The sequence below is a fragment of the Rissa tridactyla genome, chromosome 22, assembly GCF_028500815.1.
Source record: "Rissa tridactyla isolate bRisTri1 chromosome 22, bRisTri1.patW.cur.20221130, whole genome shotgun sequence".
Classification (NCBI taxonomy): domain Eukaryota; kingdom Metazoa; phylum Chordata; class Aves; order Charadriiformes; family Laridae; genus Rissa; species Rissa tridactyla.
In genome coordinates this window covers 1,570,622-1,587,506 of record NC_071487.1, presented here as the reverse complement: position 1 = coordinate 1,587,506, position 16,885 = coordinate 1,570,622, and the positions used below count along the sequence as shown (strand labels likewise).

The following is a 16,885-nucleotide window of genomic DNA, read 5'->3' as shown; positions in this document are numbered from 1 at the left end:
ACACCCCTCTTTAGAAGGTTTAAAATAAACTCTTTCCCTTTAGTATTTTTAGGTCCATATAGCTATTTTAAGTGCATCTATTTCGGTTCAATAAATGCACGGCAATAAAGCAGCCCTGCTGATGGATAGCCCGGCCGGGCTGCCCGCTCGCTGCGGACCTCTCCACCCCAGGTGGGTCGGCGGATGGGAGCTGTGAACGTTACACCTCTGCTTCCCCTGCAGGAAAAACCGGGCTGTGCCGCATGCTGTAAATGCCTTTCACATGTTCCCCAGATCCCAGTTAAATTGAACCCCAGAAGGTCTCTCAAAGCATGAAAAATGCATTTATAAGACGCTGGAAGGAAGATGTATTCCATAACTACTCTGGTGACCAGGCGTGCTGACTTGTGTCATGTGGAGAAGGAACCAAAAGGGGGTATTTCTTGTTATTTCATGCTGCTGATGGGATTTTATCTCTCGCAGCAAATCCAGGAACTTTTTAGTTACTATTATTGTTTGATTTTATGGGCCATTTGATATTTATTTTTATTTCTATTCATTATTTGTTGAGTGCACTTAGCCCCTTCCCCAAGGAGCCTGCCTTATATCTAAGGTGATTTTTACGACCAACGTTTGCACAGCATCTGAGCAACTCGCACAACTTTAATATATTTATCCTGCTCACACAGTATATCAAGGCAGTCCTGGTATTCCTACTGTGGGGAGCGGTGGTCTGCCTGTAAAATCACAAGTCTAACTTACTGCGTTAAATAAAAAAGAATAAACTTCAAACTATTTACATTCTTCTTCTTTCTGATCTTCATTTTTAGCCATCAGGATGTATTTGAGTCATATTTTCACTTCCCCCCCCCCCCTTATAAAACATGAGGTCTAGCAATGTACCTTTCACTGCAAGCCAAGCTCTCGCATATCCCACGACTCCCACAGCTGGGGCTTTAAAATCTGCGTCCAACACTGTGAGACTAATGACAAAATCATGAGCTGGCAGCGCTGCCTTTTCCTCCGACCTTTTCGTTTCATCCTGCAAGCGCTCAGAAACAGGAATTCCTCGCAGCTCGCAGCGCTATCGGTCCACGCAGTTTGTGTTGGGTGGAGGAGGCGGACGGCTGGCCACAGCGGGCTTTTTTCCCCCAATTCTTGCTAGATTTTCCCCAGCACAACAAAGCCTCTCCGTTCCTTTATTCGCTATTGTTATGCAGGAGTCTGCGAGTGACCTCCCCCTCGCTCCCTGCCTCCCGCACAGCATCATCGAGGGACACTGCTCCATCTCCTGCTCGTCACGCGTGTCTGGAGGCTTCTGTGGGCTTTTTCGGTGTCTGCGCTTCTGGCTGGTTTTATTCCCTCTCGATTTCTGGTAGACTGCTCTCTGCTAATCCCTGTGTAATCCCGGCAAGCGTGTGAGCCCAGGGAGGGGGCAAGCATGCGGGCTGGGGTGCATCTGCGTGTGCTGGCTGAGCCGGGGCTCTCCGTGTAAAGATAGGCCGCGGCATTGCCTGAGCTGCTCCTTCTCCTTCCCTTTTATTTTGCCCCATTGGGATACCCTGCCTGCGTCTCCCCACAGTCGTGTTCAGGCTTGGAGATGTTTTAGCTCCTTGGGACGACATTGGTCTCTCCTGGGAGGCTGGTGAAGGTGAGATGCTCTCTCCTTCCCCCCCTTGAGCACCACCTCTGCCAGTTGCCACTGCAGATAACTCTGTGGCTGAGACTGACCGCCAGCCCTGGGGGATGTGGGACTCCCAGCGATGTGGTTGTACCCGAACCCCCCGGGCAGGGTGAGGTCTGTGGGCTCCCACCTATGCTGGGGCGCAGACCAGCCCTGCAGGTCCCTGATCTCCTGCTGCGGAGCCGAACAGACACAGCAGCCTCTGCCGAGGCTCCGGCACAACACACCGGCCGAGCAGCATCGCCTCCCTGCCGGGATGGAGATGACCCGGGCAGCATTACGCACCCCGTGGAGCAGCGGTGGTAGCACAGGCATAGATATTGCCATGTCCTACGCCGACGAGCGAGCGGGAGGAGCAGGCGTGAGCAGGAAAGAAGAGAGCAGAGCCACGGGGGAAAGCTGAACACCTTCTTTGATGAATCTTGGGCTCCTTCCACTCCCACGCGCAGCAGGGCGAGCTGACGCACGCGGCACCCGCGGGAGCCGGCTGGAGGCGTTGGCCGTCCCCGGCGCCATTCGGCACCGGTGCGAGGCCACGATCCAGCAAATCCCCTCTGCACGTGCTGCAGCGTTAGGCACACGTGTCGTTCCCGTGAAATCAGGGGGACGGGCTCCAGCGCCTGCAGGGGAGCAGGTGCTGCGCCGCGCCGCCGCGTCGGCACTTAAGGGAGCCCGATTCCCACCCGCCCGGCCAAACCGCAACCATACATCCCTGCTTTCCCTGACCAGCTTGGCTGCGCTCCTCACCTGGCAAAAGAACACACGGCAGCGAAAATAAACACGGAGGGAAGCGAAGCCCCTCATGGCCCGGCGAGCGAGGTCTGCGTTCCAAGAAGTAATGAAGCCCAGGGAATGGAAAATGCATGTCACTTGGCGGCGGGCTGGATGCGCGCAGGCGCTCCGTGCCGGCTGCCGAGAGGGTGCTTCGCCTCCACACGGCATGGCCACGGCACAGCAGCTGCGCCAGGTCCAGCCAGCGGCACCGCGCTGAACTCTGACATTTGAAGACAGAGAATAATTTGGCTTCATTAGCCTCCCCTTCCCCCCCGCCCCGAGCGGTCCCTCGAGCCGGGCTGGAATGTGCGTGGTAGGGACAGAACCAATCCCATTAGCATGAGGAGATTGTTTTTCGTTTGGTTTTGTTGCTGTTGAATCACCCGTGGCTCTGCTTCTTTGGGGTAGGTCATAGGAAGGCGGACGGGGAGAGGAAACCCATGGATGTGTTTTCCCGGGTGGCCATCCATGGCACGGTGCTCCTGGTGGCCTGATTTCAGCAGTGCCATGAGGTTTCCATCTTTGAAGGCCACGTGAGCTTTGCTGCCGGCTCCAGGATGGTGCCCAGTGTGGTTCGAAGGAGCATTTTTATGGGCAAGGGCTCAGCTCCCACAGGCCGGGTTGGGGTGGGATGGGATGGGGCCAGAGGTGCCGCTGGAGCTCGTGTTGAACCCCATCCAACTGCCCACGCCTCATCCTCATCCTCGCTCCATCTCTGGATGGATGGAGACTTACCTCCGCTGAGCTTAAAGCTGAATTTACAGCTCTGCGTGTTGGTCAGGACAGCACCGGATTGCAGCCATGTGCTAGCAGGAGCCGGGCCAGGGGCAGTGAGAGGCAGCTGGAGCCGCTAGAAAATATCCTTTCCCCGGCTGAGATAGGAGCCCAGGCTCTTTTTCCATCGTCTTCAAAAGCCCTGCTCTGGCAGGGCCCAAAAGCGCTGTTTCCCTCCGGTTGTGCTTTCTCACGAAAGACCCTCGTTGCTCCAACAGGAGACAAGAAGAAGAAACCTCCCCCCAGCTGCTTTGTGCCCAGCAGCATCTCCCCGGGGGTGCGAGTGGGAGGGAGCGAAGGGGAGCGGTGGGTGCAGACCCTGATGAACCAACACGGTGAGAATCGGTCACAAATCACGAAAATGGGGGTTGGCACGCCTGTGTGCAAGGCAGGGACTTCTCGGAGCCCTTCCCCACGCTGCTGTCCCAGTCCTGGGCTTTCTGCCCTGTGCGGCATCCCCGGACCACGGACCCCAATGCTCTTCCCAAGCAGAGACGTCCCGGCAGGACACAGCACAGGGCTCCGACAGTAGGACAAGGACCTGTGAGCACTCCCGAAGTTATCCTGGGCATGGGAGAACGACACCATGGGGAGCAGACAGCCAGAGGGGAGGGAAATCCGTGCACAAATGCATTCGCCGCGTGGCCCGGCTCCTCAGCTGGAGTGAGCGAGCAGCGGTGGAGCGGGGCCAGCTCCCGGCAGCTGAGATTTGCAGGGGGGGAGAAAGGAGGGGGCATTTTCCGGAGGTGAGAACAGCAGCCCAGCGCAGGCACGGAGAGAGCGGCCGGGAGGCCGGGGGTGCCGACCCCAACCGCAACCAGCGGCACCCCCTCAACCCTCGGCACCCACGGAGGCTGAGCGATGGCATCACACAAGCCAGGAGATGCTGCGGGGGTCCATGGCGGAGGCATGGGGGACACTTTTATGGCCTCCCCCCACTTTTTGAGGCCACTCCTGGCCACAGCGTGGCTAACAGTCCCCACCTACCGGCCTGCGATTTGTTGCTGACCCGTGGCTGGACGCGCGGGAGGCGAGCGTGGGTGCGCAGATGCTCACCGTGAGGACGCAACCCGCCATGGACTCGTGGTCCCCCACGTCCTCGCCGCCATCCGTGGGATGGAGGGTGCGATTCCGCCACGGGCTGGCTTGCCCGTTGCTCTTCTCTTTGCCGATGGGGCCACACACCATGAATTTCGCTTCCCTCCTCCGACAAGGAAAAGGCGTCGGGTGGAAAACACCCTGGCTGCCTGCTGCGGGGAGTGGAACCAGCTAATTTCATGCGTCTCCTTCTTGTTAGAGTGGGGTCCCTCCTCACCTGCTCCTGGGCACAGTTTCCTGCACCCCGAGCCAGCAAGAAGGAATCTGACTCCAGTTTAAAGGCGAGGAGCTTGTCCACGGTTTGTAGCCCGGCTCCCACCCCAGGAGGGGACCTGCTCGGAGCCGCTGCCCGCGGCGGGCAGGGTTTACCAGCTGTCTGCACCCATCTCATGCCCTGCCACCTCCCTCTGCCACCAGCCTGCAGCAGGGGGATACAGAGACCCCTGCACTGGTGGTCTCACCCCCAGGCGGCACCATCCTGGGGTTTCCCAGTTTGCTCCCAACTGCCACTCCATCACCGCAGGGTGTCCGGGGGCGAGCGGCTGCCAGCACCCTGACCCAGTGCTGGGACCCTGGGCTCCTCATGGAAAACGCTGGAGAAAGAAACCCCCTGGCACGCCATCCGGGGGGCACTTGGTGGTTTGACCCTGGATGGGGGGCTCTTCCCTCTGGGTCGTCACTTGTGCCTGTCCCAAAGGCTGCTCAGCGCTGGGCTCCCATCCCACAGCCCTCCCCTCTTGTCCTGCCGGCCCCCGACACCCCTCTGCCCACCCTGGGACCCCGAGGCACCCAGCGTGCTGCTGAGGACACCGTGTAAGCCCCCGGGGAGCGCGGCCATGGCACACACTCTGCCTCCCATGCCGGCCCCGCGCAGCCAGGGCTGCCCGGAGCATCCTCCACACGGCAGCGAGCTGAGAACAGCATCCCTCTCCCCTCCGTTTAGCCATCCCAGCCCGCAGAGCGCAGCTTCCCCCTCCCCGGCACCCGGCATGGCTGCGCTGCGTGGGGGTGACACCGCACCCCCGATGTGGGGACAGGCAGGGGCCGCGCTCCGGCAGCGGAGGCTGCTGGCAGGCTCTGCATCCCCTGTGGAGATCCTTCTTTGGCTGCGACTCGTGTCCAGCACCCCAGCACCCATCCGCAGCCCTCCCCGGGGCCGGGCAGCACCTCCTCGTCCCCGGCTCCGCATCCCGGAGAAAACAAGCAGCTGAGGCCAGAACCAGCCCCGGCTCCTCGGGGGCCCCGCGCCGCTGCTGGCTCCGAGGACGGGACCCCGCTGAGCTACTGAAGTGCTAAAAACGAGCCTCCAGGCCCTTGCGTGAGCTTTTGTGCCGGGCTTGGCATGGGGAGAGCTCGGCTGTGGCGTGGACGCGGGCACCACGCCAGGAAAAACACACGCCGCAGGGGAAAGGTGGGCGCGCGCACGTGCGAGCACGTCCCAGCCCTCGAGCCCGGGCGGCCGCGGCGCGTTACGCTGACGTGTCGCACGCGTGCGGGGCCCGATTTACACTTTCCTTCCTCGAAATGGGCACCCGGGGTGTCGGCGGGTGATTTTCAGTGGGAAAAACCCGTGTTCCCCAGCCCTTCCTTCTATCCACGCACGAGCACATGCACGCAGCCCCCCCCCAGCCTCCTCCTCCTCCTCGCCGCTGATGGGTGGATGCGTTGGGGTGCTCAGCCCCCTGCCCACCCCCCAGGGGTGCTGGTACCAGCTCCCCAGGGAAGGCAGCATCTTCTTTTACGCTTGACACCTCTCGACGCGGTGAATCTGCCAGCCCCGCAGCCTGCAGCGGAGAGGAGCATCTGTGCGAAACAGCCCAAGCAGGGGATTTCTCTCCCGTTTGCCAGAGGTTTCATCCCGGCTCAGCTTCCAAAGACGGGATGGTGAGCTGTGAACAGAGCTGCGTCCTCCTGCTGGCCCCACGCAGGGGCTCAAACCCGCTCCCCAGCAGGTGAGGGGCACCCCGTGAAGCCACTGACTCACCCGGGTCTGGTACAAACCTTTTATTTCCCCTTTGCCCGCGCCGCCCGGCCAGCTCGGGGCTGGCTTTGCCCTTTGGAAGCGAAGCCGGGGGGGGCTCCACATCCAGCCTCTCCCCCGAGCTCGCAGCCCAGTGCGGGTGCACCCCAGGGACGGGGACAGCCGCGGGGCCAGGACACCACAGACTGCACCGAGCTTTACACTGAGCCGAGCGGCCGAAAAGCGACAACGAAAAGTGTACCCCAAAACGGACACGAGACACACAGTCCCCCCCCCGCCCCCTCCCCAACCCCCAGTTCCCCAAACCCAGATATGTTGCGTGGGTGACAGTGATACGGAGCAGCACAAAACCGGCGGGGATGGGGACAGGAGCCCCCCGCCCCACCATGCCATGGCCCCCCCGGGACGGCTCGGTGCTGGGGAGCAGCCGGCACACAGAGAGAGCATAAAAACCCGAGGGTGGGGAGTTGCGGGTAATAAGTTAATCTGTACAGATGTGTTAGGTGGACATGGGGACAGAAGGGACCGCCACCACCGAGCCATCCCTCCCAGCACAGGGGTGTCCCTGCGGGGTGCCGGGGACCCAGGAACCACATGCCGGTGAAAATCAAACCACAAAACGACGCATGAAGGCAAGTGATGGAGAACGGCGGGGAGAGGGGGAGACGACCCGGCTGGCACGGGAGCAGAGCCCTGCGGAGCCAGGGGAGGGAGGGGACCCCTCCACGCCGAGGGGTGAGCCGAGGGGGTCCCCGCTTGGCCGGGACTCCCCAGAGCTGGCCCCCCACGTCCAGGGCAGTGCCATGAGCGTGAGGACGCAGAGGCCGGCTGCTGCTAGGTCCTGCCATCAGCTACAGCCCCGCAGGCTGCACTGCTCCCGGCGTGGGGCAGGGATGCTGAGCCCAGGATGGAGGTGTTCCGGCAGCTCCCACCGCCCGCCCGAGCTCAGACACAAGCTGGGAGCACAAGGCAGGGAATCGCTGCCTCATCCCCTGCTCGGTCCCGCACCCAACCCGTTGGCATCAGGGCCAGCTGCTCCAAAGGCACCACGGAGCCGGGAGGGGAAGGAGCCATCCCGGGGCCCCTCCACAGCGCCGGGAAGGGGCCGGCTGGGTCCTCGCGTGGGCACAGAGGCGGCGAGATCCGCTCCTCTCTCCGGCTGCCAACGCCAAATCCATTCGCCACGTTTCGGCTCCCCAAGGCAATCGGCTCCGGCCGGCGGAAGGGAGTTCCCAGGGCCGGAGACGGCGCCTTGGAGGCTCAGCCCAAGGTGGGAGGCCGGGGATGTGTCGAGCCAAAGCCCAGAACATTGCAGACACTCTCCATCCCCCACCGCAGCCGGCTCCCTCCTGCCCAGCGCTGGACCCATGCCCGGAGGGCTGCGGGGCCCCGGGGGGCTCCGGTCGGGAGGAGACGGACCGCCCCGCTACGAGGACAGGCTCCCCCCGGCCTTCCCACTCTGGCAGCTCCTCTCTTGGCTCTTGAGTGCTGGAAACCAGGATCCCAGCACGGCTACGGAGGAGGCAAAGCCACTGCCTGGCTCCCGGGAGCCTCCTCCGCAGCGGCCATCTCTGGGGGGGAGAGTGGGACCGAGACAGATCGTACCCCCCATCCCCGCCGTGATGGAGCCAGGGCTGCCCCTCCGGGAGCCGGGGACATGGGGCAGCCGGAGGGGCAGCGGAGTGGGACCAGGACCGGGCACGATGCTGTGGGGACAGTGACAGGGAGGTGGCACGGAGGTGATGGGAAGGGGTGGGAAGGCGCTACAGGATGGTCTTGTCCAGGTCGACTTTGAGGGGCAGTGGCCCCGCGTCCTCGCCGCCATGCGGGGGACACAGGGTGACGGTGATGACAGGCGGCAGGGGGAAGGCGCCAGGGCCGTCCATGTCCTCCAGGTACTCCTTGTCCCCGTTGATGCTCAGAGGCTGGAAGAGAAGCAGAGGGGACCGTGCAGCCCCAGAGCAGGGGACAGGAGCCTGTTGTCCCCAGACTGGGAACACCGCGGGGCTGGCTGGGGACGTACCGCACAGCACGGACATGCCGGCGAGCCCAGCATGGTGGCTGGGGACCACAAACACTGTAGGGCTACGTCTCAGCCCTGCAAGGCTCACCCAGCCGTGAGGAGGAGACCCAGGGTGTCAGAGACACCCCCCATAGAACCCCCCCGGGCTGCGCCGAGCACCGCGCGCCCCGTACCTGGGTCTTGACGTGCTGCTCGGGGGCGGTCACCAAACTGGCGCAACTCAGCCACAGCATCACCATGATGGAGAGGAAGAGGCAGGCGGCCAGGATCCAGCGAGGAAGGCCTGAGCGCCTGTAACACCCCACCGCCCCCCGCCAAAGAAAAAGGACGAGTTTATGGCAGGGCACAGGGTGGGAATTTGGTGGTGAGGGGGGAGCATCTGCTCTGGAGTGTCCGGCAGGCCCAGGCCCCCCCCGCGTCCCCGCGCAGCCCCCGCTGCACCTACTTGGACATGCAGCCGAGGAAGTCGTGCTCCGGCTGCGGGGGCTCCGGGTGCTGCCCCTTGGCTTTGCCCTGAGGCTCCTTCATGGGGGGCTTCTCCCCCTTCGCCCGGGGGCCTGGCGGGGGAGAGGCGATGCTGAGCCCAGCACCCACTGCGGGCACGCCTGCCCCGCTCCCTGTCCCCTTGCCAGCGGGTGATGGGGTGCCAGGCAGCCCCCTCGCCCCCCAGGAACCCTCTCCCTGCTGGGGGGGCTGGAGGATCCCAGCAGCTTCTTGGAGCAGGTTCCGAGTCTGGACTCACCCCCCCTGCATGGGTGCGGGGTGTGGGAAGCTGCTCAGACTCGAGAAGCGGGTAATTTGTTTAGCTCTGGAGAAATCGGATCAGAGGCAGGAGGGCTCGGAGGCTCCCGCACCCCCCGCGATGGCAGCCCCGACCCCCTCTGCACCTGTGTGGGGCTGGGGGACGTGGGCGCTGGACCCCGGTCCCGGCTGCACTGGCCGCTCCGGCTGGGTCTCCTGCTCCTCGGGCACCGGATACTCCATCTCGGGCTGGGACTGGAGCGTCGGCAGGGAAAGAGGGAGAAAGTGGTGAGCGAGGGGGCCCCCACCCCTCTGGGCACCCAGCAGAGGGAGGGGACGCGGGACACCCCCCACCTGAAACACCACGACTTTGCCGTCGTCCGCCTGTAGGTAGAAGGTCCAGGTGGAGGAGATGAAGCTCTGGGCAGAGCTGACGATGTCGTTGCAGAAGGTGGAGACCAAATCAAACATGGAGAACGACGGCACCTTCAGCTCCGGGCTCTGCAAAGGAGCGGGGACATCGGTGTCACCGCCGTCTCCTCATCACCCACCCCAGCGGACAACATCCCACGCTGAGGAGGTGGCCGGGGTTGAGCTGGATGCTCAGATCTGGGGCTCAGGCTGCTTCTCCCGGGGCTGGGGACGTGCAGGACCCGTGGCGCAGCCCCGGGAGGGTCCCTGAGCCCAGGGCTGTGGTCCCCAGGGCCACCACCCAGCCCCAGGACCACCACCCAGGCCCGCGGCCAGCACCCGGCCCCTCGGCAGCCCCGCGCTTGCACCAGCGCTTTAAACAATAGGAGCGGAGCGGCCGAGATGCCGAGGGCGTTTCTCTCCTGGCAGCCTCTCCGTGCCCTGGATTCTTGGCCATCGCGGCCGTTTGTTATTTTTAAAGCATCCCTGCTGGAATCCGCTTGGCTGCTCCCTGCCACTGGCTTCGAACATTTTCCGACAGCCCCTTGCACGGTCAAACCAGCAAACAGGAAATAAATAGGTCAGATTCTGTATCTAATTATTATGCTAAATCTGCTTTGCCTGCTCGTCTGGGAACCCGAAGGAAAAATGCTTGGGGTGGGTGAAGGGGGTGACAGCCCTTCTCCGTTGGCCGGTCGCTGCCCGATGCTCATCCCTGACCCCGGAGAGGGGCTGGGATATGTGATCAGGCACCAGGAAGGTCTTAAAAACAGGCTGCAAAGCAGTTTTTCAAAGGAGCTGCAGCTTTCTACAGCACAAATTCATCTTCGTCTCCACGTGTACAAAGCCAAAAGCCTCTACCTTGGGCCAAAGTCTAATTTAATTAATTGGGCAAAAGCTACAATAACTAAATGTAGGAGGAAAAAGCATTGCTAATTGCTGCGAAGGATAACAGAGCAAAACTGGGGGAATCTGCAACTGTCAGAACCTCTCAGCCTGGGAATTGGGCGTAATGGCCCAGCCTGGCCCAAATCTGCAGCAGCCGGGGTTGAGCCTGGTTCATCTGCTTCCGATGCTTTGAAGGAAGGAGGGATGATGGATGGATGGAAGGAGGGATGGTGGATGAAAGGATGAAGGGAGGGAGGGAGGGATGGGTGGATAGAGGGATGGAGGGAGGGAGGGATGGAGGGAGGGAGGGAGGGAGGGATGGATGGATGGATGGATGGATGGATGATGGATAGATGATGGAGGGCGGGATGGATGATGGACAGATGACGGATGGAGGGAGGGAGGGATGGGTGGATGGACTGCACACGTGGGGTGCTATAGCCTCCATCCCCTGGCAGATGAGGGACCCGGCTGGGGTCCCACGGGAGGAAGGGCTCCTTCCTAAAGCAGACTGAGAGCCAAGCCACCACGTCCCAGCGTCCCCCCATGTGGTCCCAGGCAGGGGGTGGCCGGTGGGCTCAGCAGTGTGGCAGTGGTCTCCATCGCATCAGCGCTGCCTGCTCTGCCCAGCAGCAGGACAAACTTTGGTCCCTGCCATGCCCAGCGTGACCGAGACGCCCCATGTCCCCATGCTGGGGGTCAGGCAAGGGCTGAGGTGAAGGAGGCCAGGAGTGGAGAAGCCACCCCGAGGGCAGCCCCGTGGCTCCAGGCTCCTTGTGGAGGCAAATGCCTTCCCCGGCTGGTCCCCGGCAGCCCCGTGGGGTGACGGCACAGGGACGGAGCAGCCAGGGTGCCACAGGGGGGGCACATCCAGCCCCCGCCACCTCCTGCCCACAGACCCTTCGGGGCAGGAGACAGAAGCAGAGACGGGGCAGAGCCACCACTGGTGGCACCAGGGACAGGCTGGGTGGGTTAATGGCGGGGACGGGGGCTCCCCATCTCCCTGGCCCCTCACCTTCTCCTTCCTGCTCTCCACCTCGGGCAGCTGCTTGCGGCACCCCGTCACGCAGCCAAACTGCTCCTCTGCGTTGCTGTAGGCTTCGGCGCACGCTGCGAGGCAGGGGGTGGGGGCAGAATTAGGGGGTGCTCGATCCCCTTGATGAGCCCCACACCCCCAAGACCCCCCTACCCCTCCTGATTTATACCCAGTGGGTGTAAATCTGCGCCCCGCTGGGTTTGCAGCAGGGTCTGGATGCAGCCCGGGGGCACAGCGTGGGGCTGAGCGGGGGTGGGATGGTCGCGATGGGGCCGGCGGTAGGCGCGGGACCCCCCCGGGATGGTGTTTGGGGCGCAGGGGCCGCTCGGCTGCCGGCTCCTCACCTGCCTCGCACTCGGCTCGGGTTGTGTTGAGCTCGGCGCTCGCATCCACGAAGTGACAGATGGAGAACAGCCGGCAGCCCCGGTAACAGGCGTTGAGAACAGCATCCTGCAGGGAGGAGGAGGAGGAGGAGGAGGAGAGCGCGGAGCTGGCACCAAGCTCAGCCCGGTGGCTGCGCCGGACCCCCATTGCGGCCCCCGCCGCGCCCGGCTGGGGGGCACCGGGCACCACCGCCCTCCCACAGGACCATGGTCGGGGCTGGCACCCCGAAGGCGGGGCGATGGCATCCCCGGGGGAGGGAGAGCTGCCTTCGCCCCCCTGGTTTGCACCTAATGGTGAGGTTTGCACGTGGCCTTGTCCCCATCGAGGATGTGGCAGGTCCCCCCACCTCTGTCGGGGCACCTGGCACCAGCCAGACCCTGGCATGGGCTGGCAGGAGGTGGGGGCTGCTGGGGTGTGTGTGTACAGGGGGGGTGCATGCACTCGGGGGGCTGGGCACACACTTGGGGGGATGCATGCGGGGGGGTCACTGCGTACATCTGCACACACAGGCTCCGGGGAAGCAGGTGCCCCCACGCAGGGGGGTCCGTGGGCCAGCGGGGGGGCGCGGGCAGGGCTGGGTGCTGGCAGGGAGGTAGCTCAAGTCCAGGTGGGAAAACAGCTCCAGCCCCAGCCCTGGCAGCGGGGACCGCGTGGGGTCCTGCCAAGGCGCTGGCCTAGATACGGCCCTGCCACCGTGGGGGCTCGGGGACGGTCCTGGGTGCCACCACACGGCCCACGGCACGGCTGTGGCAGCTCTGATCCAGGGCTTTCCATGATGCTCCGGGTCCAGCAGCCAGCACCCGGCTCCGTCTCAATCCCCACTGCCGTGGCTCCGTGCTGGCCCACCCTGACACCACGGTGTCACCCGCTCGCCCCGGCTGTCCCCAGCCCCACTGGCCCTATGCCACCAGGGATGGCTCTGCCACACCACCGGTGATGGGGTGTGGGAGGGCAGATGGGGGGGCTGGGACTCACCAGTGGCACCCCCAACCCGGGGTGGCTGCCCCCAGTGAGGGCACCCCAAACCTGGTGCAGGTGAGACCCGGAGGGCACCCCAAACTGACATGGGCGAAACTGCTGTGGGCACCCCAAACCAGGGGGGGTGCCCTCACCGGGGGCACCCCAAACCCATGTCGGAGGAGACCACCGGGGCTCCCCCGGTGCCCCCCTACGGTGCTCCCGGTGCCCCCCCCGTGCTCCCCGCGGGGGTGGGCCAGTGTGGGGCTGTGCAGCAGTGATGCCCGTGCAGGGCGGGCTGGTGCCCCCCGCTGCTCCCGGTCCCCCCCGATGCTCCCGGTGCTGCCGGTACTCCCGATGCTACTGATGCTCCCGATACCCCCGATGATGCTCCCGGTGCCCCTGGTGCTCCCAAATCCCCCCGATGCTCCCGGTACTCCTGATGCCACGGATGCTCCCCATTCCCCCGGGACCCCCGATGCTCCCGGTGCCCCCCCCGGCGCCCGGTGCCCCCGGCGCCCGGCCGGACTCACGGCGGCGGCTCGGCGCGGCAGGCTGCGGCCGCACTGCCCGCGGCACCCGGCGGTGTCTCCCAGCTGGGGCGAGAAGGGGTCGGTGGCGGCGGCGGCGGCGGTGAGCAGGGCCAGGCCGAGGGCGAGCAGGGCCCGGTGGCGGCGGGCCGCCATGGCGGGCGCGGGGCGCGGAGCGGCGCGGAGCGGAGCGCACCCACCGCCGCCGCCGCCGCCGCCGCCGCTGCCGGCCCCGCCGTGACGCGCCGTGCGCCGTGCGGGGGGAGCCGGGGGCGGGGGGAGCCGCCGCAGCCTGCCGCAGCTCCGCCGGCACCGGCAGCCCCCGCCAGCGGCACCGGCGGGCAGCGCGGAGCGGGGATGGGGGGAGCGGGAGGGGGGGGGGCGGGAGGACGCGGGGGTGCTGAGAACCGGGGATGCGGGGGGATCACGGGATGCGGGAGGAGGAGGGGGGCGGGGAGCGGGGGATGCTCAGGCACCGGGGGATGCAGGGGTACCACGGGATGCAGGAGGATGGGGGGGGGCTGGGGAGCGGGGGATGCAGGGGGAGCGGGGGGAGCAGGGGTACCACGGGATGCAGGAGGACAAGGGGGTGCCCAGGCACGGGGGGGGGGATGCAGGGGGACTGGGAGATGCACAGGGACCAGAAGGTGTAGGGGGAGCGGGGGATGTCGGGGGACACTGGGGGACGCAGGGAGACTGGGGGATACGGGGGATGCAGGGGGACCGGGGGATGCAGAGGGATCAATGGGGCACAGCAGGACTGGGGGATGCAGAGGCGTGGGGGGAGCCCCACTGACACCAGCAGCACAGAGGGACTGGGGAGAGCAGGGCGACCGGGGGGGGACGTGGGGACTGGGGGGGCACATTGGCACCGGTGGCACACAGAGACGGGGGCTGCCCTGGCCCTGGGAGCACCTGAACCTCGCTGCCCCCCAGGCCAGCACCCCCACAGGGACTGGCCCCCCAGGGGGAGACGAGCCCCTTGTCCCCAGCCGGTGTTAGCCCCAGATGTGCCACCCTCCATGGCCCTTGGGGCCTCCCCGCATCGCCTCTGCGTGCCTCCCCCCCCCCACCCGCCCCACGGGGCCCCTTCCCAGCCGGGGCGTGGGGCTCTCCCTGACACCCCAGATTTACAGCTTTGATTTCCCAGGGTTTAAAAGACATAAAAGGCGCGGGCTTGGCCCCGAACGCCGCCTTGCGCTGCCCTGCCCATTAGCCTTATTTATGGCAGCACCCCAAAGCGGGCCCGGGGGGGGGAGGAGGAGGAAGAGGAGGAGGAGGAGAGCTGGGGGCTTCGCTAACCTCCAGCCCTAATGGGGAACACATGGCAGGACCCCGGCACAGGGAAGGGGGGGGTCTCCCGGTCCCAGCTCGGGGTTGAGGGGTGCTCCGTGCCCTGGGGCAGAAGGATGGGGGTGGCCGGGTCCCACCGGGGACGGCCGGGGGAGTGCAGCCCAGTGCCCCCCCCGGGAGCAGGGAGCGGGGCCTCTCCTCGCCCCACTGCGCTCCGCCAGCTTATTCATCTTGTTAATCAAACCAGGGCCGGGAGAAAATGTGCTCCGGCCGGGCTGGCGGGGCTGCCAGGCCGGCTCCGCTCCCCCCTTCCCCCTCCTGGAGCCCGGCCAGCCCCTCGGCCTCGTGTCCGGCACCGGTGACTAATGGCCAAGTAAATGGGATAGATTGGGGGCCGTCACCGTAAATCACGGCACCGCGCCACAGGTGAGGTTTCCCGCTGCCGGGAGGGACAGACCCGGAGCCCCAAACCCCAGAGGGACCGAAACCCAACGGATCGAGTGCCGGGAATGCCGGGAGAGTTGTGCCATGGGCTGAGCAGCTGGTGGGCAACGCTCCCACCGCACCTGCCCACACCACGCCTGGCACCCGCCCATGCTCCATCCACTCACTTTTTAATGGAAAACACCCTTTCCCAGGCAATAATATTCCAGTTGGCAAATATTTACCGCCCTCCCTCCTCCCCTCTCCAGAAACACTCGCTGCCTTTTGCATTTATCACTACTGACCTACATTTTTTTTTTCCCGGAGCCTTTTGTGAAGCCTCAGGCTCCCCCCACGCCGGCCGGGGTGTCCCCACGGTCCCCCCCTGGGACCCGTGACCCGGTGTCCCCACCCCGCAGAGCCCAACCCTCGTGCTCAAGCAGCCCCTCGACATCAACTGCATTTTTTTCCCCCCATCTAGAGATCAGCAAATGCCGTCGCGGGACTTTTTGTGCTTCCCAAAGCAAACAGAGCCGGGAAGGTGCGGCCGCCCGCGGCGAGGATGCTCTTGAGCGAAGGGGGTTGTGTTGGTTGGGGGGGGGGCAGGGAAGGGGTTAAACGGGTTATAAATTACCCATGGATGTGGAAATGTGACTGAGAGGAATATAAAGAAAACTCTGACTGCTGGATTCTTTGCATTTCTAGCCTCTTTATTTTTCCCCCAGGTCACTTTAAAAGGATGCAGGCAGTCAGAGGCAGCTCCGCTTTTTCTGGGGTTTGGGGTTTTTTTTGTTGTTTGTTTTTTACACCCTGGCCCTCGAGCCAGATGCTGTCTCTGTCCAAGGAGTTTATGGAGCGAGCTCTGGCTGGGAAACCAAGTAATTAGATTAATTCGGGGTAGATGTGCTGGGCCCGGCCCCAGTGACACACGATGGAGGGCTGGCAGGGAGTTGATGGCTGGTGGGAAGCCGGACGGAGGATGCGCAGCCCGGCTTTGGGGATGTCACCGGGGCCACCCCAGGGTCCTGGATCCATCCGGGGGGTGACACATCCTGCCTGGGCAGAGCGGGGAGCTCGGGGCTCTGCTGTCGGGGAGCTGGGCCCCACGGCCAGATCCTGCACCGCAGCAGGGCAAGGAGGCCCTGGGAATGCGGCCACGCCGGGGAGGGCAGCCGGACCGCGCCAGCCCCGGGGGACCGCGATGCTGACGCCGACAGCCTGGTCCGGGGGTCAGAGGGGCTGCGGGGACAGATCCTGCCTCCCGGAGCCCAGCCGGTGGCTTGTGGGCAGGAGGGAGCAGCCCTTTAAAGGTCACCGTCAAAGGGCAGCGCTGGCCATGTCTGCCGCGTCCGAGGCGCTGACTCAGAGAGCCCAGAGCGGCTCTGGCATCTCCGGCTGCTCCTGCTGCCGCCGGCTGCAGCCCGACACCGCCCCGGCACTGCCCGCCGTTGGGGACCGCAGGGACGGCAGGGCTGGCTCGGGGCTGGCTCTGTCCCCCTTCCCTGTCCCCATCCCAGAGGATTGGGTCCGGATGCTGCCCTGGGTCAGGGAGGGTGAACGTCCCCGAGCCACCTGCGCTGACACCCTGGGCACGTCCCAGGTGACACCAGTGGGGACTGACCCTCCCCTCTCCTCCCAACGCCACTGTCCCCCCACCCTCCCCCTGACCCCCCACCAAAGCTTCAAGCCACCTTTTGATGTCGCCTTTGCTGGAGCTCGCCATGTCCCCTCTGCCAGCACCAGGACGGGTGTCACCCCTCCGCCAGGAGCCCCCCCATCCCTACTTCCCGAAACAGCCGTGCTGAATCCCGCTTTATGGTGGCTCCGGGTGGCAGCCGAGGGGCTTGGCCGGGGGAGGGAGAAGGCAGATGGGGGGAGCGGTGCGGGCAGGTGGGCAGCCAGGGTGGCT

At 64.8% G+C, this 16,885-nt stretch overlaps 1 protein-coding gene across 1 annotated transcript; it reads right to left on the bottom strand.

Moving 5' to 3' along the window:
- Positions 1-6,619: 6,619 nt before the first annotated feature.
- On the bottom strand, positions 6,620-13,416 carry TMEM59L (transmembrane protein 59 like). Its single transcript, XM_054182080.1, has 8 exons — positions 13,264-13,416; positions 11,734-11,839; positions 11,369-11,463; positions 9,409-9,555; positions 9,201-9,309; positions 8,759-8,870; positions 8,487-8,604; positions 6,620-8,215 (listed from the first exon to the last, which is right to left on the bottom strand). The coding sequence occupies exons 1-8, from the start codon at positions 13,414-13,416 to the stop codon at positions 8,054-8,056; spliced, it is 1,002 nt and encodes a 333-aa protein (XP_054038055.1). The 3' UTR covers positions 6,620-8,053.
- Positions 13,417-16,885: the final 3,469 nt, after the last annotated feature.

Excerpts from the sequence above, each read along its gene's own strand:
- TMEM59L (XM_054182080.1), bottom strand. The coding sequence starts at position 13,416 with ATGGCGGCCCGCCGCCACCGGGCCCTGCTCGCCCTCGGCCTGGCCCTG. Across the intron at positions 11,840-13,263 it reads TGCCGCGCCGAGCCGCCGCC|GATGCTGTTCTCAACGCCTG; the intron begins GTGAGTCCGGCC and ends TCCTCCCTGCAG. Across the intron at positions 8,216-8,486 it reads AGCAGCACGTCAAGACCCAG|CCTCTGAGCATCAACGGGGA; the intron begins GTACGGGGCGCG and ends CTTCTCTTCCAG.